The sequence below is a fragment of the Panthera uncia genome, chromosome X (genome assembly GCF_023721935.1).
Source record: "Panthera uncia isolate 11264 chromosome X, Puncia_PCG_1.0, whole genome shotgun sequence".
Classification (NCBI taxonomy): Eukaryota; Metazoa; Chordata; class Mammalia; order Carnivora; family Felidae; genus Panthera; species Panthera uncia.
Genome location: NC_064817.1, coordinates 25,952,099 through 25,980,080, shown reverse-complemented (window position 1 = coordinate 25,980,080; position 27,982 = coordinate 25,952,099). Strand labels below are relative to the sequence as shown.

The following is a 27,982-nucleotide window of genomic DNA, read 5'->3' as shown; positions in this document are numbered from 1 at the left end:
AAAATAAACACAACTATCTCACATGTTGCAAGTTTTAAGAGCCACTTGTAAACGCTACGCTCCAGGAAGAACACGATCAGGTGGGGAAAATTATGATGTTCACAGTTTTAAAAGGGGAAAACAGAAATGTCTGTGCCTTTCAATAACACGCTTTTTTAAAGTGTAGATGTGAGGAATTACTACTTTGCCCTTTTTTTCCCCCAAGAACTGAGACTACTTAACAACGAACTAATTATTAAAGTTGCTCCCGGGGGCGCCTGGGTGGCTCAGTCGGTTGAGCCTCCGACTTGGGCTCAGGTCATGACCTCACTGCTTGTGAGTTCGAGCGCGGCGTCGGGCTCTGTGCTGACAGCTTGGAGCCTGGAGCCTTCTTCAAATTGTGTCTCCATCTCTTGCTGCCCCTCCCCTGCTCATGCTCTTTCTCTCTCTCTCTCTCTCTCTCTGTCTCAAATGTAAAAAGTAAAACATTAAAAAAAAATAAAGTTGCTCCCGGAATCTGATTATATAATGGTGCACACGTTGCATATAAGAAATGGGAGAAAACACAGTTTATCCATGAGTCATCGTTTTTTTTCTACTGACCACATTAATTGAGGAAGGAAAGCGTGCGAGTGACATGCTCGATGGCCTCTAGGAGAGGTGGGGAGTAGCGGTAATCTCTGCCCTTGTCTGCTGGCATTACAGTAGGAAAACGGAAGAACTCAGCTTGCAGCTTGCAAAAGTTGCTTGGGTAGCCAGTGATTTCCTAAGTAATCACTGCAGCATTTTTGAAATTAAACTTAACAGTTTGATTTACGCCGAGAAGTGAACAAATAGTCAGATCAAACTCAAGCACCGTCATCCTAAATGGCATTAATCTTCCCTAGATGTGCTGCCTCATCCTGTGTCACTTAAGCCTTCCGAGGTGATCTTCAAGGATATTTACAAAGGGAATATATTGCAGCCATCCTGTAAACTGGCCTCTCCCCTCGCACTGCTTTTGATGTGGTTGGTAAACTTGAGTTCTTTGCACTTGTAGGACTCATAGAGCAAAGTCAGGACTGGATTTCAAAAAAATGACGCCCCTTTTCTGTGGCTAGCGAAAGTAATTCATAACTACACGTAAGTGAACATGAGTAGAGAAGTGACCACACCGGTCAGTGATCTACTTGAGTAGGTTTTCGCAAAGGGCTATGCCTTTATCAGTGTTGTTGCTAGCGTGTACCTTGAAACCAGCTAAAACAGATCAGCTGGTTAATTCTTAAGGGTCTTAAATAAAGGACCACGTCATTTACATATACAGTGGAATACTACTATGCAACGAGAAAGAATGAAATCCTGCCATTCTCAGCAACGTGGATGGAACTGGAAGGTATTATGCTGAGTGAAATAAGTCAGTCAGAGAAGGACAGATATCATAAGTTTTCACTCATGTGTGGATCTTAAGAAACTTAACAAAAGACCGTGGGGGGGAGGGGGGAAAAATAGATACAAACAGAGAGGGAGGGAGGCAAACCACAATAGACTTCTAAATACAGAGAACAAACTGAAGGTTTAAGGGGGGTGAGGGAGAGGGGAAAATGGGTGATGGGCATTGAGGAGGGCACTTGTTGGGATGAGCACTGGGTGTTGCATGTAAGCCAGTTTGGCAATAAATTATATTTAAAAAAATAATAAAAAATACGTAAATCAAGGACCACATTGAAACAGCATTTTTTATCTTCAGAAATCATGCCAACATAGAGATGAGCCAGATGCTTTACAACTTGGTGTCTAAAATTTAAAGTAGAAGTCACTCAAAGGATTTCTAATTCAGTTTCCTCATGATTCAAGAGCGCTAGAATTTGGAAAAACCATTCTTAGGTTAGCACAAGAGGGGTTAATATTAAATATGTGAAGAATAAAATTAAAGATATTCCTGTAGCTCATTTATGATTATTTTTGCCAAACCTTGCTGTGTATATATAACCTTCCTGATATCCATAGCAGTGGATTGTCTAGATTTTTAAAAACGTGTGTCCTTTTTTCCAAATAATTTTAAAGAATGTTGGCTTTTGTGAGAATTTTTTTTTTTCTAAAGGTCAAAACCAGTCTTCAAGGATTTAATTACTCCGATCAAAGAAAATGTGAACTGTGTTTTCTCAAGGAGAATAGGCCCTAGGAAAGTGTTGCTTACAAAATACTTAGATTGGCCACTAATTCTAAAGGAGAAAGGTATCAATTAATTCTTTGAGAAGCATTAACAGGATCTTCTTCAATAATGCCTATATAAAAATTGGGGGAAAAATTAACTTAGATGATGTTATATATAATAGATGACTACGCCAGTGTACTTGCAGTCTGGACTTCTTTCCTACAAGATAATTAAAACTTGCATCAGGAACCAGACCTGAAAAATCCATCCCTCTACTATATTAAGAAAAAATCCATCCCTCTACTATATTAAGAAAAAAATCCATCCTGGGGCGCCTGGGTGGCTTGGTCGGTTAAGCGTCCGACTTCGGCTCAGGTCATGATCTCTCAGGCCGTGAGTTCGAGCCCCACGTCGGGCTCTGTGCTGACAGCTCGGAGCCTGGAGCCTTTTTCCGATTCTGTGTCTCCCTCTCTCTCTGACCCTCCCCCATTCACTCTCTGTCTCCAAAATAAATAAACGTTAAAAAAAAATTTTTTTTTAAAAAAAGAAAAAAATCCATCCTAAATCCCACGTAAATAGAACTATACTATAAAGAAAAATAAATAATTCCTCTTTAAGACTATCTGTACATTAAGGATATTCATGGGACGCCCGAGTGGCTCAGTCAGTTGAGTGTCTGACTTCAGCTCAGGTCATGATCTTGCGGTTCGTGAGTTCGAGCCCCATGTCGGGCTCTTTGCTGACAGCTCAGAGCCTGGAACCTGCTTCGGATTCTGTGTCTCCCTCTCTCTCTGCTCCTCCCCTGCTCGTACTCTCTCTCTGTCTCTCAACAGTGAATAAAAAAAAAAACATTAATTTTTTTTTTGAAAGGATATTCATAATGTGGTGTCTTGAAAGAAGTGTTCAGCTTTGAGTGACTAGGGAAGCCTGCGGCAAAGAAAACTCTAAGGAACATTACCCTTACTGTGCCGCCTCTCTTATTTGTTATTTCTGACACTTCTCCTGTGCTTTTCTCCCCAAGTTGGACTCTCTCCTTATTCTTTTGTATCTCCAACTCAGCCTCCATGGCGTTTCCTCATTATTTTTGGCATTTGGCGTGGGCTCTTGTACTTTGTCAGATCTTAAATACTGACTCCTGTTCCCGTAGTCCCTCATTCCCCGTGGCTACCAAATGCCTTGTATCTCAATCCCCTCCAGAATCTTCTTGCTCTTCCTGTTCTACTCTCCTGCTCTTTTTCCTTCCTTTCTAGAGTCCTCTTTGTCTAATCTGTATATATCTCTTCTGACTCTGTGCTGTTCTCCTCTCAGAAAATGGCACATCAGCGTGTTGTGCTCTGAGCACATCCTCAGCTTAGCCACGTTCTAGAAGGTGGCCATGAAGTGAGGCTACCTTTGCTAATGGTCCGTTTTTTTCCCATAGTGTGTACCTGCTGCCTTGATCTAGGTATAAAAGTATCATAATCAAGGAATGAAAGTGCCTAAACGTTTCCTTGACTATTGTTCTTCTAGAAATATAGAAGAGAAATTTTCAACCAGATGCTTAGGCTAACACTTGTTGTCACATGAACGCAGTGCTCTTGTGTTGGCATCTTATTGGAAATTCCTTCCTCTGAACCCTGATATCTCTTCACTTTTAGTTTTCAAAGGAGCCTTACCTATCTAGTGATAAGTTTCTTTTTTTTAATTTTTTAAAAATGTTTATTTATTTTTTGAGAGAGAGAGAGAGAGAGTGGGAGAGACAGAGAGTGCAAGCAGGCGAGGGGCAGAGAGAGAGGGAGACACAGAATCCGAAGCAGGCTCCAGGCCCTGAACTGTCAGCACAGAGCCTGATGCGGGGCTTGAACTCACGAACCCCGAGATCATGACCTGAGCCGAAGTCGGATGCTCTACCAACCGAGCCACCCAGGCGCCCCACAAGTTAATTTTAATACATCTTTTATATAAAAGGACAGTGCCTCCTGAAAGCCGTCATTTGGAAAATATTTCGTAAAAAATACACCCAGTAGGTGTTTAGTTCCCCTGTGTAGTCCAAACTCTAGCTGTCTTGAGCTTTGTATGTTTTTTTTTTTAAATAGTAACAACCGGGGCGCCTGGGTGGCGCAGTCGGTTAAGCATCCGACTTCAGCCAGGTCACGATCTCGCGGTCCGTGAGTTCGAGCCCCGCGTCGGGCTCTGGGCTGACGGCTCGGAGCCTGGAGCCTGCTTCCGATTCTGTGTCTCCCTCTCTCTCTGCCCCTCCCCCGTTCATGCTCTGTCTCTCTCTGTCCCAAAAATAAATAAAAAAAGTTGAAAAAAAAAAATTAAAAAAAAAAAAAAAAAAAAAAAGTAAAAACAAAAAAAAAAAAAAAAAGCTTATACTTCTTCATCCCCATCACAACAGGTTTGTCAGCGTTGGGTGAACTTAAAATCAAATAGTTATCGTAGAAGTTAGAAAGTTCATTTGCCCCTTCCATCACGTTTGACACCTTTTCGCCACAGCAAAATTGTAAATGTAAACTTAGTCCCTGGAAGATGAGCTGGGCCCCAATTTCCAGCTAATTGGGAGAAGCGGCCCTGAGTCGAGCACTGTCAGGCTGATTTGAGTTTCAAGATATGATGATGATTATTGTGTCAAATGTAATCAAGAATGCGGGCTCTGAACTGACGAAAGGGCTGGCTGGTTTTAATTCGGGTTCGTATACGAAGCAGACCTCCGGTTCCCCGGTAGTCACAGCTGGCTGTGAAAGAGCAATTTTTAAAATACGATTTCGTTCTCTGTGGAGCAGGAAGGATCAGGGATTGGAAGCATGGGGGGGGTGCGGGGGCGGGGGAGGAATCTCCTCATTCTCTTCTTTAAAAATTCGATTTATTTTCAGTTTAATAGCTTTCGTCCTGAAATTTCCCTGTAGCTCTGTATCGATGGTTTTCATCCTTCTCAGATGCGATGCCACCCCCCGCCCCGCTTTCTTTTCTTCTAACACGTAGTTTGTAACACCTTCTTTACTCTCATAGACCAAAAGTTGTAGATAATATACCCGACCTATAGACAAGTTTTTAAGTGATGCCCTGACTGTAATTTTTAAGAGAAATGAGTCATTTATGATGAGACATTGTATAGGGACTCACATACTGTGAGCAGCCTTGGCCATCCTAAGCGGGACTTTGCAAAATGCTGAACAACTCTTGGCATAATTCTTAACCACACAAAGCAAAAATTTCCTGGGATTTTCGTGGCAGTCAGTTACATTGCTGAAAAAAATTCAGCGTGTATTAAGTCCTTGATAAAAGTATTATCAGGGGTCCAGGTGTTTGTTAACGGGGTTTCTCCCATGCGAGTGTCCAGTGGGACATGAAGAAGTGCTGTGGGACTCAGTTCTTTGTTGTCATGAACTCTCTCCAGCCCCTCCCCGTGGAATGCCAGGAGTACCCTGCAATCACCGTTCTAGGTTAACTATCTTCCCTCAATCTCCCAGAGAGGCTCTGTTATGCGATCTGTAAATTCTGGTTGAATATTTTTCTGGACAAGAACGGATCTGTGAATTCATGAAATCGTGATATTCTCTGAGAACCTATCCTCTTTCTCGGTGATACGGTTGCCATTTTTACAAGACTGACTGAAATGAGCAAGCATTTAAGATGTGCTAGATTGTCTAGCAAAACCTTTAAAAATTCTGGGATTATCACTGTGGCCATGATCTATTTCCACCACCTTTATTGAATGGCATGGTCTCCACAAACGATGATATGACACCCCTCCCGGAGTTATACCGATTGCCTTCCAACTAGATGTTAACAAATGTAATTAAATTCTATGTAACCATCACAGGTGATGCTATTGTCCGTCCCCAAGATATTTAAAATGACGCATGCTGCTTAGATGAAGGCTGTAAGAGAAATGGACACCCGTTTCTTGATGAGGTTAACCGGGTAATTTAGTAAAACAAACACACGTCCACACATAGACAGACATAAATAAAGCCTATGTTCTTTATAGGGCCTTACAGGGCTACGTTCTTTATAGGACGCAAAGGATGTCACTGAATAGGTGGGTGTCGAGTCGTGAAAGAAGGGTCTCTGGTGCTGTGCCACAAGGTTCTGTTCTCATCCCTGCCACACTGAATGTTTCTGACAGAACAAGAGCAGAGCTATAGAGGAGATGTCCATTCACAGTTATGGGTGATACAAAGCACGGAGCGTCGGAGTATGTTGGGTAATAGAGCCAAACGGATACCTGGACGGGTTGAATTTGGAGGCCCTTTTTCAACGTTTATTTATTTATTTATTTATTTATTTTTTTTATTTTTGGGACAGAGAGAGACAGAGCATGAACGGGGGAGGGGCAGAGAGAGAGGGAGACAGAGAATCAGAAACAGGCTCCAGGCTCCGAGCCGTCAGCCCAGAGCCCGACGCGGGGCTCGAACTCACGGACCGCGAGATCGTGACCCGGCTGAAGTCGGACGCTTAACCGACTGCGCCACCCAGGCGCCCCTGGAGGCCCTTTTTACTGCATATTTCTCGGCCCGGAATCAAGCTAAAAGGCAATCAGAAAATTTGCCAGAGTATTGGATTAATTTTAACTGAAGCTATTATTTGTTATGCCCTCTGGCTTTGGAGTGCACCTAAAAATATACGTTGAGGTAACAGACTTCGAAGGAGTTCATTTTAAAAATTCCAAAGAAAATCATCATGTCGATTTGGGTCGTGACGGACGGTTCAGTGCAATGTGTTGGCCAATGAAAGTCTACCATTTCATTGTCACCACTGGTACAAAACTCGACGAACGGCACAACCTCCAAAGATTTAACATCTGCACTTCCGCAAGGCAGAGCACAATTTTGGTCACGGAATTGCGCATTCTAATTTTGAAATATCTCGGTTATAACTGAGTAAGTGTCTTTTATATAATCAGTTTTCTGTAACAGACAAAAATGATATCTGCTAATAACTGTGAGGTTCAACTGAAGTCATGTATGTGAAGGCAACGTGTGAACTTTCAAGAATCTACGCAAGAAGAAATTGTTAGTCAGTAAGCTTACATCAAGAAATAATTTGGACCTATGAGGTTTTTAAGCACGAGGGGCGAGGACCTTCTCATTTTTAGCATGTCTGCCTGTTTCATAGTAGGTTTATTGATTTTATTTGAACTTACTGGGTGTCCATTAAACCCCAGAAGCTGTGGTATGGCTCCTTGCTCTCAAGGAATTTACGGTAAGTTAATCATGACGGACGGTAATGATGATGATGAAGAAAAAGAATATAGAGACCTTTTGTACGAGGCGCATTCATGAGTAAGAGGATTCTTGAAAGCGCGCAGGGGCCTCAGATTTATTCCTTTCGTGTTGTAGTTCTAATTGAAAAAATAAATCCTTAATTGATGGCTATCCTTCATACATTTGAATTGATCTTATAAAAGGCCATCAGAGCATTTCAAAGTGTCTAGTTCTTTTAAATGCAGTTTCTCCCTCTAGTAATTAAAAGGAAGAAAGCAACAAATTTTAAATCTTTGTTTTGATCATCAGTTTTAACTAGCTAAAGCTATTTGTAATCCTACAAACCTTATAAATCTTATCAGATTTACAAGTCTTGTAAATCATATCTGGGCCTTTAAAAGAGGTTCAAAATTAAAAGGGCAATTTGTTTAGAATCTACCAAGGCTTACTCGCTCAGAGAGGTTAATTCATTTCTCAGCTGGCCTTACGGAAACGTATTTATTTTACTGTAAAATTTCTAGAAAAGAAATGTATTTGATTTTCTTGTTAGATATTTTTAATGTAAAACATTTCTCAAAAGGAACAGACTTCCTGATAATCTCTGCGTCATTAGTGAACATTTATCAAGTTACCACTATAATAAGGCCTCGATCATATGCACTATGATTTTCTCTTATTTCCTGAGGAAAAAAAGATTTTATTGCTGCCCGTAATGCCCTCTTTTTGAATAAAAGCCTCAATTCATTCTAATAGCTCTCTTAGATGACAGCTGGAGATGATAAGCAAAGGGATAATAATTTTTGTCTTCACGCAGATGCATGCCATAACCTAATTCATACAATGATCACAGAAAACAAAGAGCTTTTGAGAATAGTAATATGTAAATATCCATTATATTTACCTCACACGGAGACTGACAAGTCTACCTTGAGAGGTAATGCCTTAGACTGGACTGGATTTGGTGTTTCAGGTTTTTGGCCCTGATTTTGGACATCCCTCCCGCCTCTCTGAAAGTCAGGTTTTTCACATATAAAACGTTGATGATTGCGGTGCCTGAGTGGCTCACTCACGTAAGCCTCTGACTCTTGATTTAGGCTCGGGTCACGATCTCATAGTTTGGTTCCTGAGTTCAAGCCCCACATCGGGCTCCATACTGACAGTAGAGTCTGCTGGGGATCTTCTCTCTGGATGATTATAACAACCTGTCCCATTCACCTCATCCAGTTAAAGGATCAGAGGAGAAAATATATGTGGAAAAGCTTCAAAACCAAGGAGCATTGTTTTCGTGCAAAATATTACGACAACACGTGTTGAATGTGAAGGACTCTCAAAAGTGCATTTTTCACCACAAGAGAGTGCTGAGTGAGGGATTGGGTAGCGAAAGGTACAAATATTTAGAAACTGTAACTTCAAGTTCATGTCAGGAATTAGGAAATTGTTTGCGTTTCCAAATTCTGTTGATCGCCCTCTGCTGTAAGTTCATATCATCTGCTGATATGATTTTAATCACTTGCCTCCTTTTAAAGAGAATCTAGGGGCGCCTGGGTGGCTCAGTTGGTTAAGCATCTGACTCTTGATTTCAGCTCAGGTCAGGATTTCCCAGTTCGTGGGATCAGATCCCACTTAGGATTCTCTCTCTCTCTCTCTGCACTTCCCCTGCTCTTAGGCTCGCTGTCTGTCTCAAAAAATAGACTTTAAAAAAAATAAAAAGAATTTGTATGCTTGACTTTTGGTCTTAGAAAATCGAACTAACCTACCTTACTGTCTTCAGAATATTATGTATCAGTGTCTGACAACCTGTTCTGTTTTTCTCTAAGTGAGGAGGACAATGGGTATTCGTTTGACCGGACAGTCTTTTAAGAGACTCGAGAGATGATGCTAGGCTTGCCTTTCTGATTGGTTACTACACTTGTTTTCATTTATCCTTTTCGAAGAGAAGAGAGTTACTCAATTTAGCTTATCAACATCAGGAAATCCATCTTTTAAAGAGATTAACGCTACAAGTGATGAAAACCAAAGACTCACCTTAAAGACACACATTATACACATCACTGAGAATTTATTGAGAGTACAAATGTCAAAAACTGACGTCTGTGCTCCCAAGCCAAAATGTAACAAGTAGACAGAGTCTGGGGATAAAGAAGGGGGATAGTTTATCACTTTGCCAGGCAAAGGAGGCTGAAGCAGGCTAAGGCCTCCAAAACTGCCAGTAATACCTCTTACTCCTGCCCGGGCTAAAAGGCTGAGGGGTTTTATAGGAAAATACAGGATCTGGGCGGTTTCGATAGGAATCTGGTCCATGCTGCCAGCCGTGTTTGTCACGTCTTCAAGGTGGTCTCATGACGAGCACAGGCGCCGGCCGGCCGAGTCTCCTTAGGAAATATACACAGAGGTCAGTGAGATGTCAATATCGATACCGAGTTCCTGGAACAAAGGATGCTGTAGAAAAACAAGTGAAAGGGAGGGGGAGGCTTCGAGAATAAAGGAGAGAAAAATGTGTTCAGTTTAAAGTCAAGCCTTGCCGAAGCACTAGTGTGTCCATCTTAATTTCCACCCATCTTTACGTTTCTCTAGCAGTTTCTAAAATTGTGTTTAACTAGAAGCCAAACCCCAATCTAAGTTTGTATTGATCTGGAAGGCAGTATAACCACATTTTTTTTTTCTAAAGATCTTTTATAGTTCTCTAAATATCTGGAATAATACTTGAAGTCTCTGTATATGAACCAAATCAAACATTATTTTTAAACTTCCCCAAATGGTACCTTTAGGTATTATATCAGTGGAAAGATATTAACTCTAGACCTTAGACTGAGGGTGTTTGTCTCTTTCTTAACAATCCAAGATAAGAAAAAATATATATCTTGAGTATTTCACCTGTGCATAATATTTTGTATACTTCTTTTACCAACTAATTTTTTTTTCAGTGCTACATGACAGAAACAGAAATCAAATGAAGTGAGTAATGCAAAGAATAGCAAAGTTTTCTTCTCAGAAACGTCCCAGTGCTTTTAGGGAAAGTATAATGGTTGTTTCCATAATGATACACTGTACAAATCCCAATTTTTAAAATGCCCATAGAGTGAAAAAAAAAAGATATGGAATGTGTATTTTAAAATTCCTTGCATGACTGATCATGCCAATACTCTCTTACTATCTAAAGGTAAACTCTCCCTGATAAATGTTTTTTCACTGAAATGTCTGTACCATTGAAGGAAGTTTAAACAGATAGCTTCAAAGCTGCGGTTTATCTTTAGGGGATTAATCTTTGTGTGTGTGTGTGTGTGTGTGTGTGTGTGTGTGTGTGAAACTGTGTTGCTTCTGCACATGTTGAAAAGTCATCCTGTGTTGTCTGGGGTGAGGAAAGATGGGAATGAGTTTTCTGAGAACTAATCGGAAAATTGGGAACATTTAGGTCGTGGTTTCCAATTAACTCTGGAGAGTTTGAGTAATTTAGTACCAGACCTCAGGAGAGAGGGGATGAAAACCTCGTTAATTCATATGTCCGTGAACAGCAAACCAGCAAATTTGCGTTGAAAATGGATTTTGTGTATATGTGTGTTTTGAAGCAAACTCCAGCTAGATCTCTCTGCTCTGGTTAGGGTGGGAGACAATCTTTCCATGTCTGTATTCCCTTACGTGTAGGCTTTTTCATGTTTCAATGACTCTGCTTATGGTGAAGTAACAAGATAGTTAAATCCGTACTCCAAAATGAAGGCCAGGATTCAATGGCATAAGCTTCCCCGCGTTTTTCTTTATTTTACTACAATAAACACATCAGAGGGATGTAGGCACCAATATCCATTTTCAGAGTTGGAAAAATTTCTTTTCTAGGATGAGAGGCTTGGGCTCTAATCCCAATTGCTTCCCTTGTGTGCTAATTTGGAAAAGTCATCCAGGCCTCTCAGAACGAATCTCACCAACAGCAAAATGAAACCGGCAAGAACCTGTACCGTGTATCTAAGGGGTTTCTTATTTTTATGAAAATCAATTCAATTAGGCAAACTTGTATTGAGCATCCATTACTGTATGTTGAGATAAAACCTGCTAGAAGATCTCCCCTTCCTTTGGTAAGCAAAGGCCAAAAAAATGTTTAAAGCTAGATTTATCATTTGTTAGGCAAATTGAGATCTAAGTTCATAATACATTTGAGCTAGTGGTAGGGAATCCACATGAATTAGAGGCTTAATCATACTGTGACCATAGTTAAGTGTTTACCTGTCTCTTCCACCAGAATTGAATATATTAACTGCCAAAGCCCATGTCCGCGTCTCAATGACTTTTGTGTCGCCATCACCAAGCATAGATCCTGGCACATAATACACATGGAACACATGCAGAGATGACTTCATGAGCTGTCGGTAGGCATGCACAAATAACAATGAGGTTCAGATTTTAAGACAATCTGTGCAGAGGTTAAAGCCTTTGCGGAGGAATGAAATATCCAACTGGAAATGTACAAAGAAAAACAGAGGCAGACTGTAGGTAGAAAAAAATGGCAATACCTTCTAAAATGATGAGAGAGTAAACCTGAATATATTTTATTTATTTATTTATTTATTTAGAGAGAGAACGCGTGCATGCAAGCAGGGGAGGGACAGAGAGAGAGGCAAAATCAAGAGTCCGACGCTTAGCTGACTGAGCCCCAAGTCTGAATATATTTAAAACATGTGAAGAGCCATATGGGTGTTAGCTTTAAAAAAAAATGTGTTTTCTGTGCTGTACCTGACAGCCTTGATCTCTTACTCTATGCCAATAGTTAAAAGAACAGAGTATATTTCTCACTGGGTAGCTCAATAGCAGAGGAGGAGAGACAAACATACTCTGGCTGCCGCATGCTTCTGCGGCCATATTTCTAGGTAGATGTTGCCCTGAGCCGCAGTGTTGGACCTGTGGCCAGAAAGGTACTGATGGGGTACTAGTCCAAGCATTATTGGAGGACTTTGTTTAGATTCATGCTTCTCATGAGTGTACATTACTAATAGAATTGCTAGAGATTGAAAGGAACCCTTTCTACAAACTGCTGTATATCCACAGGTGATAACGACTCTAGCTGTCCCTTGAAAACTCAATGGAAAGTCATTTTTAAAAATCACAGTGTAATTTCGTTACCAGCAAGTCGGTAGAGACTGTTATGGTTACCGAGAAATTGAACTTCAGGTTAAGTTTGCTTCTGTGACTAGTGTTGGGCATTGCTAGAAACCTTGGGTCCCAAGCCCAAGTACCGCGAAGGTGCTCAGTCTCTCAGCCCTACATCTGACAAACAAAAAAGGGGAAAGAAGTGTCATCCTGTAATCATTCCCTAAAAATATCATAGGAAATGATAGTGGTTAAATGCAAATAAGCCAGGAAGGAGAGCTTCGGAGTGTTTTGTCTGGTTACTCCTTTACAATACCAAGCCACAGACGGAGGTGTTTTTTAGCGAAGACTGAGTGCTGCGAATTTCCTCCAATTGTCACACTCAGAGAAACACCAGGCAGAATAGCCTCCTGTGTCAGGTTGAGCCTTTCCCCCTTAAAAATATTCGATATGTTTCTTTCTGTTTGATTATATATATAATACATATTTTAAAAGTTTATACATAAATGTATATGTACCTACATTTATATATATACAATCCTGCAGTACAGTGCACTGATAAAGTATTGTCCACCCGTGTATCTAATAGTGGAATATTGCGTATACATTAATTAAGCTCTACAGCCTTACTTGGGCAAGTAGTTAAGTTTCCCTTTCCTCCTTTGCTCTTTATGTATTAGGTTGACCCATAAGAATTTGCTGATATGCACCTTAATGTAAAATCTGGAGTCTTAGAGATTTATTTGGAGATACCCTGACAGGTGTGTGGGTGTTTAGAGACAGATCAGAGTATTACTTGTCTGACTGCCTCATTGATAATCGGTTCTTAAAAAGAAAATAGAAGGGCACCTGGGTGGCTCAGTCGGTTGAGCATCTGACTCTCGATTTCAGCTCCGGTCATGATCCCAGGGTCAAGGGATCCACGCTCAGTGTGGAGTCTGCTTATGATTCTTTCTCTCTCTCCCTCTGCACCTCTCCCCCACTCACCTCTCCCCCTCTCTAAAAAGAGAGAGAGAGAGAAGGAAAATGGAGATGCTGAAGACATGTCTTCTGTGATTCTTCCCCTTTGCACAGAATTATCTCTAGATGAGCACCATCTTGGGCAGCTGTGGAGTTGTACTAAGCTCTATAGCCACAGCACTTTGTGCCTTCAGTAGATTCTTGCTTCTAACTGGTGGTGATGCAAGTCTCCATTATCTATAGATCTTCTTAAAGAGCAACCAAACGTACAATATCCCTTCAGGCTCATTTCCTAGGTGTGAGAATCCTTCGTCCTGTCCTGTTTTTGAGACTACAGTCTGTGCAAGCAGTTGTAGATTTCTGCACATAGATTTCTAAAGCATGTGTATGTTTAAAATCTTTCTTTACTGTGACAATTCAGCATGTGAATTTCCCCAGAAGGCAGGCTCTGAGAAATCGATTAACCTGCAGGAATTTTATTGGCAAGTGCTCTGAGGATTAACACCTGTGAGGGAAGGCAAGGGAAGGAAGCAGGACAGGGAAGAAGGAGAAGCTGGGCTTCAATGTGGTTGCAATCACAGCACCGATCCCCAGTGCTCCCCCCATCTTCCTGAATTGTCCTGAGTTGGAGCGAGGGCACCAGGCTTTTATAGCCCGCACACTAACCAGTCGTTGGTGCATGCTGCCTCCAGCAGCTTCCTCAGAAGCTAGGGCAAACAGATGGGTCTCCAATGGCAGTGAACCTCAAAACTTTAGCATACACCCAAATCACCTAGAAGGCTTGTTAAAACACACATCACCGGACTCCACATGCAGAGTCTCTGATTTAGTAGGTCTAGGGTAGGGCTTGAGAATGTGCATTTCTTGTAAGTTCTCAGATAATACTGATGCTGCTGGTCTATGGGTCACACTTCGAGAACCACTCTACCACACCGCTCATATTTCCACACTTGACAACGGTATATGGTGCTCTCCGAATAGAAAGAAAACCTTTGAAAGTCACCATACCGTTCGCTACTCCACCAGATTCTCAGCTAGTTTTGTACATTAAAAAGCTAGAATAACTGATAATTAAAAGTTGTTATAGAAAAAAGTACTGAACCTCTGCAGTAGATTACATTTGTAAAGTATTAGTACTATCACTGAGACCCAGTCATTGTTACTTTCAAAGCTCAGCCAAGTTTTCGCCAGGGTCTGTAATTGGGCAACCTGGACAAAGGCATTTACAGAATCATCCTGTCCAAAGTCTTCCCTTTTGTTCTAAAACGATCTTTTAAATTTCTTTATGATTCTCATCATTTCTACACTTTTTTATTTATCATAAAAGCCACTTAAAGCCACGTGGCTATGGAAAATTTAAAAATATGAGATACAGTCAGAGCTCTTTTGAATGCACAAATATGGCGTACAAGTACCCTGATTCATTTCTAGTCTAGACTTGGCACGATTAAAATTTAGGAATTCGGTGCACATAGATTGATCTCAGGATAAAGGATGTCGCCTTAAAACCGCCTCATGACCAGGAACCAACAGTCTCACCTCTGATCAAAGGGGCTGTAAAAGAACTCATTTGAAGAGATTGTCTGCTGTTGTGGCCATTGAATTTTTTTAACGTATTTTCCAAATTAGAAAAGATTCAGCCTGAGGTTGTCAATATTTCAGAGCGCGAGGGTATCGTTAGGAAAATGGTGCCTCACTGTCCTGAAAGAGTTACTATTCTTCCCTAAGGGCCTAATTTACAAAGCAGCAAACTCACTGGTAGGATTTGGCTGGAAATCTCACTGTCTCAGTGGAACCCTTTCATCTGATTTATGTGCATCGTATTTTACCAATAACTCTTGGAGAGTTATTTACTAGTTACTTTTTGAGGAAGCAGAGGGTAAGTGGTGCTTTTAGTTTAAGAATAGGGGAGGTTCATGAGCAGCTCATGACGAAGATGCCGCTGAGAATAAAACACACAGTATCTAATTCTCCAAGCTTCACTCTGCAGTGAGAGTTTCGTATTTGTCCTTTATTTGCTATGAAGTCGGAGCATGTTAAAAAAATATGTCATTGTCTAGCCCTGCATTTGTCTTCTGAAATGTGACAGCTTATTTCTATCCCAAATTTTAGGCTGGAGGTGGAGTAAGTTTTAGTGATTTTTTACTGTGCAAGCCAACCTAGAAATACTAGCTTGAAGCGGACGAAATGGTCCCTTTCGTAGGTCAGAAATGGTCAACTGTGAGCAAGTTACGCCTGTTTCAACCTGTCCATTTCATGCCAGATTATAACATTAAGGTTCTCAGCGCCGTGGTGATGGTTCTGAGTTTTTAAATCATACCGAATGGAAAGATAAATAAACAATGATTTTGGTATTTCTCCCTCCACTGATAGCTTGAAATCTAGATAAGCAGGGAGCAAGCAGTCCAGGTCAGCCCCTGAACTACCCAAGGTTTCACTCATTCGCCCAAGCCGAACACCCAGGTACCTTTCAGCTGTGTGGTATTAAAGTTTATGTAGGGGTTGATAAATAGCTCAGCGCAATGCTTCCTTTTTTTCCAATAGCTGCATCCTCATAAACCTATTCTCCCCTCCGCCAGTTAATGCAGACAGAAGATTTTTATCCAGTGTGAGCACCGAAACTCCACTGTGGAAGACTGTATGTTCAGCAAAAACCTCACCCATGATGAATAAACGGCTCTTCCGGGGGCTTCGCTGCCGCTCGCTCCGCAGGAGTTGTTTATTGCCTGGTTTGCACATCCCATGATAAAGTTGCTGCTGAAATAAATTGCAGTTTTGCATAATTATTGACAATCACATCCTAACAAGCAGTGTGTATCGTATTCAAGTGTTCGATTTTTTCAAATCCATTTTTAGCTTATGTTTAATCCCAGAAAGTGTTTGTGTGGTAATAGAAGGCAAATACGGCATTTAAATAGAGTACTAATTTCCTCATTGCAGACAAAATTTACCTGAATCTTTTTAGATGGGACTGTTACTGCCGAAGGCACTTTTCCCTCCAAGCTGTTATTATGTAGATTTTTGCAGAGGGCATATGTGTGTGTGTGCACAACACATGAATTTTATATATATATATATATATATATATGTGTATGTATATGTGTGTGTATACATATATGTATATGTATATATACATCTGTGTGTATGTATATATATACACACATATGTATATATGTATACATGTGTATACATAGGTATATGTATACATGTATGTATATGTATATATACATATACATACATGTATACATATATACATATATATGTATACATATATGTATATACATATATACGTATATATGTATACATATATGTGTATATATACATATGTATATATGTATATGTATATAAAATCAGAAAATATGATTTTTTTTTAGATTTGTGTATCATTGGGGAATTTGGTTCACCCCTTCCAAAAGATGAGAAGAAAGGGAATAGGATGTGGGCCAAGGGAATGGACATGTTTGAGTAACCCTGATACAGAGTGTAACTAACTGTATGTAGCAGGCATACCACACAGTCGGGAGGGAATAGTGGGATTTGAACCCAGATCTGTCAGGTTTTTAGGCTCTGCTTTTTCCCTTACACATGAGATTTTTCTTGAGGAGAGTATTCCAAGTTGTGTGACCATCAGATAATGAAATATAAAGCTAACACCCTAGTTGGAACTTGCAGAACACAGTAGTGTTATGCAAAATGATATTTTGTGCAATGGTTTCTATGAAATGTGTCATTTTTCTACTTTTCTTTCTTCTTTCTGTTCTCCTTTGCCCTGCAGTCCCCTTCTCTGTCTGGTTCCCTCCGTTGTTCAACTTTCTGTTCTAGCTTTGCATTTTCTTGAGCTTCTTCCTTGCCTACCTAATCCTGATGTTCTGCCTCAGGTGACATCAAAGATAACCATGGTGTAGGGATTTGGAGGCTTTATCTATAAAGATGAGCTTATGATTTTGCAGCATAGGAAAATAAGGTGTCAAAATTGACCAGTAAAAACTATCAAGTTACAAAAAGATTGTTTTTGCAAGCTCTTATGTGAACTTCCCAAAGTCCAAAGTGTGTGTGTATGTGTGTGTGTGTATACATATACATATATACATATATGTACATACACACACACACACATCCAGTAGGAACACCGAAACTACACTGTAGAAGACTGTACGCTCAGCAAAAACCTCACCCATGATGAATAAACAGCTCTTCTGGCATGTGTGTATACGTATGTATATATGTACATATATATGTCTGTGTGTGTGTATACACACATATGCACACACAGGTATAGTTGCTGTTGCTTTTAAGAGGACTTTTAGCAATAACCCACCCCTTTGTTGGTACGTGACAATTTAGTCCCTTTATCTTTGCTCTTTTCATGGGGGTCCCTGGGTACACCCTTCGATAACTGAGGAGAACTGCATCTGGACGTTTGTTCCTTTGCAGAGTGAGTGAGCAAGAGGCTACTCTGGAAGAAACCCATAGATTGCTGCAACAGTTCCCCCTCGACCTGGAGAAATTCCTTGCCTGGCTTACAGAGGCTGAAACAACTGCCAACGTGCTGCAGGATGCCACCCATAAGGAAAGGCTCCTGGAAGATTCCAAGGGAGTAAGAGAGCTGATGAAACAATGGCAAGTAAGTAAAGCTTTTCTACTTGGGCCTCTTGTGAATAATCCATATGAGCAATTAATGGCATCTGTTCTTGTAAGCGATATGCTGGGGACAAAGTGAAATCATCGTTTCGCATGGCCTGATGTATTTCCACATTTGGGCAAGAAGAGACGAGGCAGAGGGAGAAGGAAAAGTCAGTTAGTATTTCATTTAACATCCCAGTCTTCTAAATGGTGCACATTCTGGACCAGGAAAAACCCGCACTTAAAACCAGAGCTTTGGTCAGGGAGAAATTTTGCTCAGAGACATAAATGGGAGATTGGTTTATTAAATTGAAAAAGTTGCCATTTTGGAGTGTTTATTTAATATTTTACAGGGAAAGCATCTGTATGAATTGTCTGTTTTATTTAGCGTTGCTAACTAAATCAGTTTCCCTTCATTACTTTCAAATACATTTTGAAATGTTAATCTGGCATTTTGTAGCCTTCTTCCTAACAGGATCTGTACAAAGAAAAATGAGATGGGTGAATTTGTCCTAGTTAATGATCAGACAATTTTCAGACCATTGTTTTTCCTAGAAACAAAAATTATTGCTATAAAGTTTCATATGCATCGACAGTGAAAACAGAAGTTTAGGGTAGTTTGGTTTAAATGTAGTCTTGGTGAGAGTCATATTCTTTAGTTCAAGGAGGCTCCTTAAGTTTATGCTCAGTGCCTGATAGAATTTTCTGAACTCTAATGGAGTTTTGTTATGTATAGCTGAGTTTTCTGACTTGTAAGAACTTTACTACTACCTCAAATAAACTGTAGAGTGTTAAAATAATATGATCAAGTTTTTGGACTACATTTTTTGTATATTTAAATTATGATGAAAAAAGTGATAGGATATCCTAGGTTGAAAAATAATTCCTCAAATCATAATAAGCAGTGTTTCTTCTCCTCTCCCTTTCCTTCTTCCCCCCCCCCCACACCCCGTCCTCCTTTTGTTTCTGTTTTGATAGATTACTTGGCATCCTTTCCTTAGTTGGTGATAGTAGCAATTTATAGTGTCTCAGATTCCTCATTTGTTCGTTCCATTCTCCTCAGACCCCACTTGCTTCTCTGCAATGTGTGTTGAGTTGGTTTGACCATGGGAAGTAGTTTGTTTCGCGCAACGCCTGACTTTATCTTTGTAGATATACCCCATGGCTTCAGAATGTAAAAACGAGGCAAAGTTAGATTTTTTTTTTTTTTTTTGGTCACTCTTAGATGAATGGTTAGAAAGTTTTCTACTGTAACTTATTTGACTTATGATATTTCATAAATAAAATTTTATTTCTCCCTTTATACACCCATAAAGCCACCCCAGAATTTTTTTTGAGAGGGAGAGAGAACACAAATGGGGGAGAGGGGCAGAGAGGGAGAGGCAAAGAGGACAGAGAGAGAATCCCAAGCTGGCTCCACACCCAACATGGAGCCTAACGTAGGGCTCAATCCCACAGTCCTGGACTCCATCCCACGACTCTGGGATCATGACCTGAGCTGAAACCAAGAGTCAAAGCTTAACTGACTGAGCCACCCAGGTGCCCCACCCTAGAACTTTAATAAATACATGGGCTCACATATTCTCACCAGCGGCAGTAGATAAATAATAAAACTTTAAGTGGATTTTTTTTTAGCAGATACCCTTGAAAATAAAGAATAATCCAAAAGATAATTTTATAATAAATATTCAATAAAACGCTCCTTAAATTAGTGAACAAGTCTGATCTGTGCGAAAGTACGTCAATGTATCTCCCATATATTTTTATCTGCATTAATATACAATGAAAATTCTGAGACACTGCAAGATTCTGAATCATTAAAGAAAAAAATTGCCATGTTTTTCAACTATATTCACTATGGAGGAATGGAGAATAAACTACATTTTGCATTTAGCTCTCTGAATTCTCTTTCAAAAACAGTTGGAAGTTATGTGAAGGACATTTTCTTAGCTTATGCTGTATTACTCATAAAAGGCATTTATTATTAAAAACCATATTAAACTCCCTTAGAATCCCCCAAAATCTTAAACATATCATTTTTCCCTTAACTATAATAGGACTAACTAAGATTCCAACACTATTTTAAAACAGACAATTTTCTCATTGCCTCTGTGTTAATATTGGGTTTTCTATAAATTCCAGTTGCCTGAGGTTGAAACTACATTTTATGGATAGGAATGACATTTATAGGGAGCGCTGATTTTCAGTTAGATGGCTGGATAACGGTCTTTTGATGAAAGATTTGGAGATGTCACGGAAAAAAATGTCAACTACTACTAAGTGGTAGAATTGAATTAAGATACTGGGGTTTAACAGCAACAAATGGAAATGCCAACCTTGAAAGCAAATATAACCACATACCTTAGGAGATTACATGCAATTTCGGTATTTCAGCTAAACGGGAGTCTTTGCTTTTTTTCCTCCCCGCCCCCCTTCTGAAGATTTTTTTTTTTTTAATATCTCGAACAAAAGGAATTTTCTATAATATGTGTGAAGGAAAAACGTGTAATGATATGCCTTTCACTTTGTTTGAAGAAGCTGGTAGCATTATGTTCATTGTTTGATTCATGCTGTAGAGCGAAAATACTTCTTACATATTAAAAAAGGAAACTCCAAATGCCTAGCCAGAACATCAGCTCTCCCAGCAGATTCCAGTCCACCCCAAAGCACTGATGTTTCACTTCGTACAAATACTGCTGAATGGATACAGGGGGGCGAAAACCTTCCCCAACAGGCTTTGCTCTGTCACCGCTTCTGCATATGGAGACCCCACAGCTCTTGCTAGACTGAGTATCACTGTTGTTTACAATGCACTTCCTAGGATATTTAATTCTCTCAGCAATAATCACGATTCATGGGTTCTCTAAGAATACATGTTTTATGAAGCATGTGCTTCCTGAATGGAATTAATCTGAGTAATTTCGCTCTGAAAGCCATTACGATTCCTCTCTTAAATTGGAAAAAAATGCTTATTTACTTTTCTTACGGAAAGCAGGGGCATGGTAGTTGTCCTCATACTTAAGGATGAGGAGATTTTTCTTATAAATAGTATTATTTACGAGAGTCTAACTGACATTTTAAAGGCAATAGGTTTTTTATCATGTTTATAAATATAAATCTATAAGTATTTGTGAGAGAGAAAGAGAGAGAGAGAGAGTGGAGGAGGGGCAGAGAGAGAGAGGGAGACACAGAATCCGAAGCAGGCTCCAAGCTCTGAGCCCAACACGGGGCTGGAACTCACGAACCATGAGATCATGACCTGAGGTGAAGTCAGACGCTTAACGGACTGAGCCACCCAGGCGCCCCTAGAAGCAATGTATTTTTGTAGAACATCATATAGAACCCTGAGGGGTGACAGTTTGAGAATTCTTACGTTGCAAATTTCTCCTTTAAATGAAGAACTATATCCATAATTGAATCAGAGTGTTACTGTGTCCAAAACATTTCGGCCCCAGAGAATTCATAAAGATACCCTCCGTTCTGAGTTCTAACATCAAACCATGGGTAACCAATTGAAAACGGGGCCTCTGTATCTTTGCTAATATTTCACAAGATGTCCACCAATCTTAACTGGTTCTCTAAGCACCTCTAAGAGATCGTTGTAATACCAGCTTGTAAAGAAGGTGTGTAGCTACGGGTATTTGGTGGGGAGAGATGGTCATAAAGGTGTAATAAGGATCTTTTTCTCAGCACGAGAAACTACGGAGCAATTAATATTTGAGCTTCCTTTATCTGTGAACTGGCTCTTATCTCAGGTCATAGCTATAAACTCAGCTTATTTTTTTTTAATGTCTATTTATTTTGAGAGAGAGAGTACACAAGCGGGGAAGGGGCAGAGAGAGAAGAGAGAGAATCCCAAGTAGTGCTCGGACACCGGCTCGCACTCACGAACCGTGAGATCAAGACCTGAACCGAAATCAAGAGTCGGACACTTACTCGACTGAGCCACCCAGTGCCCCTAAATTCACTTTCTTCTCTAAGCTCATTTGTTTTACCCGTATCTCCTCCCCGACCCCCATCATAAAAATTCTCTTCTACTAAGCAAAACATTTCCGGAGAGACTAGTTTGATAAACTTTGAGTCGTACATCAGCGTGCACCTGTAAATTGATTAAGAGAGCTTAGACTTCTAATGCTATTTCGATTATTGAAATTTGGGAAATAGCTCTTTCACTGTGTTTCCCAAAAAAATCTTGGCCCACTGGTTATTTCCAAAGGAAGAAGGAAGAATGCAATCTTAGTAACACAATTAGTATTCTGAATAAATTGGATTGTCATCTTTCTTGGGACATCTAAGAATAGAGAGGTAATCTGAGGATCCCTAATTCTAAGAAAAGGAAACCCTCTGTGTATTCATTTCTGTTGCTATAATTTGAACTGAGTTTTATGTTTTCTGTTTTTTGGTTTTTTTAATCTTTCTACTTCGGTGTCTAAAGCATGTGAAGCTTAATCTTGATGTTTTTCTTTTGCCTGGTGATGACTGCCTGCTGTTTTGGATATGTAAAACTTTTATATATATTATTTCCTTAGGGACTTTGATTAATCCATGAAATCTGTTGTAAGCACCTGTTAAGTGCTTAGCATGGTGTTAGGACTAACGTAAACACTATTACACAGATGCTTTTCAAACACAGTTCAAAGTATTAGGTTGTGTAATCAATTTAATGAGTATCAATGCACATTTTATTGTGTGTGTTTTTTTTTTACTTTTAGTTAATCTATTTTAACCCAAAACCCTCAGTTCATTCTTTTCTTCCACCCCTTACCTCTGATAACCACCAATCTGTTCTCTGTATCTGCGAGCTAATTTTGTTTTGTTTTTTAGATTTCACATAGAAGAGAGATCGCATAGTATTTGTCTTTCTCTGTCAGATTTATTTTACTTAGCATCACAATTTTTAAATAGAAAGGATTAAAATTAACAGAATAGAATAGGAAATAACAGAGTCCATCAGTCACGAGTAAGGGTAGTATTGTTTTATGAAACTTTGATTTCAGCTGTGTGTGTGAGAGAGAGAAAGAAAGAGAGAGAGAGAATGAGAATATGCCCACTGAATACACTCAGAAGCCTCTATGTTAGAATATGATATCTGCCTTTGGAGCACTTATATTCCAGAGGTGAAAAAACATATGCTGAGGCAAATTATAGTAGCGTGATGAGTGTTATAGTACAGGGCCAGACCAGGTCTAGGGAAAACAGATGATTAAGCTTAAGCCTTTCGGAGAGGCCATGAAACTCACATAGAACAGTGTTTTCCCATTCTCCTTCTATATTGGAGGAGCTCTTTTAAGAAATGCTACTTCCTTGGTTCCATCTCCTGGAGATTCAAATTGGATTGATGGCGGCATGTCCTGTCCACGATTCTCATGTCTAGCCGACGTTGAAAAGTTCTGCTCAGAGAATGTTGGAAGAGTGTGTTAGGACTTAGCTACCTGCACAGAGTTGAAAAGAGAATGTTTGGCGGAGGCGATAGCGTGTTCAGAGTCCCGGACGTTGTGGCAGTTTGAGAATCTGAAGGTACTTCTGTATGACTGGGGTATAGTTGTAAGAATGGACGTTGGAAAGGTCAGCTGGGGTTAAATTATGTAGAAAAACAGCAGGGTCCAGTAAATAGAGTATGGGCCTTATAGGCACAAAGACCACTTATCCTACCATTTGTTGCCTAACCTCTAAGTCTTAATTATATTTTTCTATACAAATTCACATGATTTTGTGAAGATTAAATAATACGATGCATGTAGAATTCCCACTAGAGGGGCAGAGTGTTGGACTCTGAGGGCTCAGTATGTGTAAGCTGCCTTTCTGTCCCTCTTGCCAACCTACCTTCAAGAGTTTGGACTTGAGGGGCACCTGGGTGGCTCAGTCGGTTAAGCGCCCGACTTCAGCTCAGGTCGTGATCTCACGATCTGTGGGTTCGGGCCCCACGTCAGTCTCTGTGCTGACGGCTCAGAGCCTGGAGCCGGCTTCCGACTCTGTGCCTCCCTCTCCCTCTGCCCCTCCCCCGCTTGCACTCTGTCTCTCAAAAAATAAACATTAAGAAAAAATTTTTTAAATAGTTTGGACTTTATGGTCTACGGGAAGTCACGGCATAGTTTTAAGCAAGGAAGTAGAATAACCAGACTTAAATTTTTTTTTTTTTTTTTTTTTTAAATCAGTCCGGTAGTTGAGAGAATTAATTGGAAAGATATAGGACGTGTCCAGGAACATCAGAAGGGTCTTCCTGTACTATTCCAAGTAAGAAATAATAAGCAAGGTGCCGAGGTTGAACAAAGGAGACAGATGTGTGAGCTCTTTGGAGGTAAAGTCAACATTCTCATGTATGTTATGGGAAGCAGAGGTGAGATGTGATGGACTGAGCGCCTTCATGGAGTCAGAGAATTCAAGGGGGGAAGACGTTGTGGGAAGAGAAGTCAAAAACGGGGTCAGTTTTGAGGTGTCCGTGAGTCACCGGGGTATAAATATCACCTCCTTTGAAGCAGTTGTGAATGCGGATCTAGAACTTGGGGCAGACATATGTTCTAGGTTGAAGATACAGAATTGAAGGACATCAATATGGCAGCCAAAGAAATACCTGATATTACACATAAATCTCTGTCATCGTTACTTGAATTTCTCCGTGGCCCATTCAGAAATACACCTAAAGGTCGCCAAAATACCACTTACTGTAGCATAGAATTGGTATTAAGCGGTGCCATTTTCTATGTTCTTACAAGGGGCATGTCTATCGGGATGCTTTTTTTTTTTTTTTAACTTTTTTTTTAATTTTTTTTTACGTTTATTCATTTTTGGGACAGAGAGAGACAGAGCATGAACGGGGGAGGGGCAGAGAGAGAGGGAGACACGGAACCGGAAGCAGGCTCCAGGCTCCGAGCCGTCAGCCCCCAGAGCCCGACGCGGGGCTCGAACTCACGGACCGCGAGATCGTGACCTGAGCTGAAGTCGGACGCTCAACCCACTGAGCCACCCAGGCGCCCCTAGGGATGCTTTTAATGGTTTAACCTTGAAAAAAGGCAAAGAACTAGCAGCCCTATGGTGTAAAACTCATACCTTGGAAAAAATAAAAGTTAATGGGCAATGTAACCAAGATCTCGAAAAACTTCCCACTAAGGAAAATCTGTTACTTCTCTTACATGAACCTGGAACGTTTTATTTTTTTCCCTTTTATTCTCAGGTAGCTACCGTAAAAAGGTCATACATGTTTACAGTACTGTGAATGGTAGGCCTCAGGGACAGGTTCAAGAGCCACATGCTTGTCATCTTACTATATTCAGAACTGTATTATGTTCCAGGTTTGGACCCTGGAATCTCTGTAGATCACAGAGATCATCCCCCAAAATAGCGAAAGTAATTAAACTTTTAGTAGAAGCAGGAGTTAACGAGGACAAATGTTCAAGGCTCGTGTTTTAGCTCCCATACAAAGGAAGACTAAATATAGGAAGTAAGAATTCATTTTGGTCTAACGATGAAAAAAGAATTTAATGCAACGAGTGTAGTCACTTGGCTATAGGGGTTATAACATTCTGGACCATGTTACCATGGTCTCCTATGTTTGTTAGCACGTTACTTGAATGTATTGCAAACGTTAGAACCTACTTCTCTGGATATTGCCATTGTGGTTAGCTATTATCTACAATGGTATAAGGACAGCGCTCACTTGAATAACTTGGTAATTCACTTATGGGATCCTCTAATTTCATAGATACAAACCAAAAGAAAGACCCACATAGGAAAGGGGACCCTGTGCGTCTGTGCATACTGAAAAGTCAATTTTGATAGCCCCTAATAACCACTGCCTTTTATTCCTCGCGGAGCTTTGGTGAGGCTCTTAAAAGGTCATAAATAGAAGAGCTCTTCAAAAAAGCTTTCTTCAAGCGAAAGATCCGTATTCATGATGGGAATTACCATTAGACAAAAGTCAAACTGCATATGTAAAACTAATATTGTACGCTTTACAATCAGTGAATCAAATTTATATTAATTAATGAGAATAATGAGAGCTAAATTTTTCTTTGTTTGTAACTGACAAGGCACTTTTACTTTCATTTGCTCATATCCTCACTGCACATCTCTGCTTTGGCACTATTATCATTTTTCTTTTCAATCGAGGAGGGTAAAATTAAAGAGGTTCAATAACGTAGCTCTCGCAAATTAACTAATTTGAGTTTTATCACACCAGATTAGGAGGGAAATAATTAAAAATAAAAGCCTATGAAATAAATGTTTAGTTTTCTAGGATTGATAACATGACATATTTATCTAATTATTAGGGTAGATAATAATAGCAGCTCACTTTTTAAAACAAAAATATGGGAAAACCTTGGTTTGCAAGCGTGCTTCGGTCTATAAACACGTTTGTAATTCAAAGCACTTGTATATCAAAGCAAATTTCAAGAACCTTTGGCTCGGTTGTGGTTATGTGATGTTCTGCATCGTGCACTGCTTGTATGGCGAGACACCGCTCGTGTATCAAGTTAAAATGTATTTGAAATGTTCGCTCATCTTGGGCGCCTGGATGGCGCAGTCGGTTAACCGTCTGACTTCAGCCCCGGTCATGATCTCGCGGTCCCTGGGTTCAAGCCCCACATGGGGCTCTGAGCTGACAGCTCAGAGCCCGGAGCCTGCTTCGAATTCTGTGTTTTCCTCCCTCTCTGCCCCTCCACCTCTCGTACTAGCTCTCTCAAAAATAAATAAACATTAAACAAAATTTAAAAAGGAACGTTTGCTCATCTTGCAGAACACTCACGGAACAAGTTACTCGCCTTCCAAGGTTTTACTGTATTACTGTGTGCCAGGCAATGTACTGGGTGCTTGGCTTGTATAAGGTACTGTCATCTTACCCTTCTTACAGATGAAAAAAAATCAAAGCTTTGAGAGGTGGGGTGACTTCTGCTAAGGTCACACCGCTCCATACAGAGGAGTCAGCTCTTGGACCCTAAGCTTGACCTTCTGTACCTTCAACTCATCTTATTCCCCTACCCGTTACTCTAAACTGACTCAGCCTTCCACGCAAACACCCAGGGTAACCAAGAGCATGTCTCAAATCTTTCACTTACCTGCCCTAGAAATCTCTGGATAGTTTGTGATTGTTGCCCACTACAGTTTTTGGGAAAATGTCTCCTCTTTGGATTTTCTGGGATATTATATTCTGCTGATTTTCTCCTACCTCTCTGTACTCATTCTTCCGTCTTTCTTTACCTGAGGACTGACTCTAGGCTGTCTTTTCTGTCTTCCTTAATATCATTCTCACCATTCAATGGTGTCACTATTGAATTTCCATTCCAGTCCAATTTTAAACCAAATAGACCTTTCTCCATCTCTTCACTTGCCTCACCTTCTAGTTCATTTTCAAGATCAATTTTATCCCCTCCCCCAATCCTTTGCCCCCATTAGTTTCTTTCCAGGTTCCTAACTACTACTCAAATTCATGCTTTTGGTACCATTGCTGTTCTCCACTCCTTTCTGCCTATTGTAATGCTCCAGTCCAACCTGGAGATTTTTTCTACCTTATTCACTTGTATATTCCCATCGCCCAAGACAGTACCCAGCACATGATAGGCGCTCAAGAGATAGTTGTCAGATGAGTGAAAGAATATATGGTTCTTCTGTTCAAACACCTTTTATGACTTCTCAAACCCTTCAGAATGTTCTGCACATTCCTTCACCTGGCCTTCTAGAATTGGCTCCCGACCTCGAATTCTAATCTTGTTTCTTATTTTTCCTCTCCACCCATCCTCGACTCCCACTAAAGTGCATAGCTAGCCAGCCTACTTTTCTTCTTTTGATGACCTTGTATCTCGTCCTGGGATTCCTTTTCCGCATCTCAGTTTACCCTCATGCTATCTACTTTTCCAGGAAAGCTGTATTCACATCCTCCCTTCTTCCCTGAGTGCCCACGCTGGAAGACATCTTGTCTTCCTCTCGATTTCCATAAGAGTTTCTCTGCACTTGAAATGAAGTTTAGTGTTTTCTGTATTTTATCTGAGAGGCTGGAGAGGGTAGTTTTTAATAGGGTGGGCTTTGA

At 40.3% G+C, this 27,982-nt stretch overlaps 1 protein-coding gene across 1 annotated transcript in view; it reads left to right on the top strand.

The window, feature by feature from the left end:
• The window catches only part of DMD (dystrophin), a 1,998,908-nt gene that overhangs the window by 1,501,798 nt on the left and 469,128 nt on the right, over nucleotides 1–27,982 (top strand). Inside the window, exon 55 of the mRNA XM_049644567.1 lies at nucleotides 17,773–17,962. Coding sequence (XP_049500524.1) covers nucleotides 17,773–17,962 — 190 coding nt within the window. The remainder of the gene's footprint in view (nucleotides 1–17,772; nucleotides 17,963–27,982) is intronic.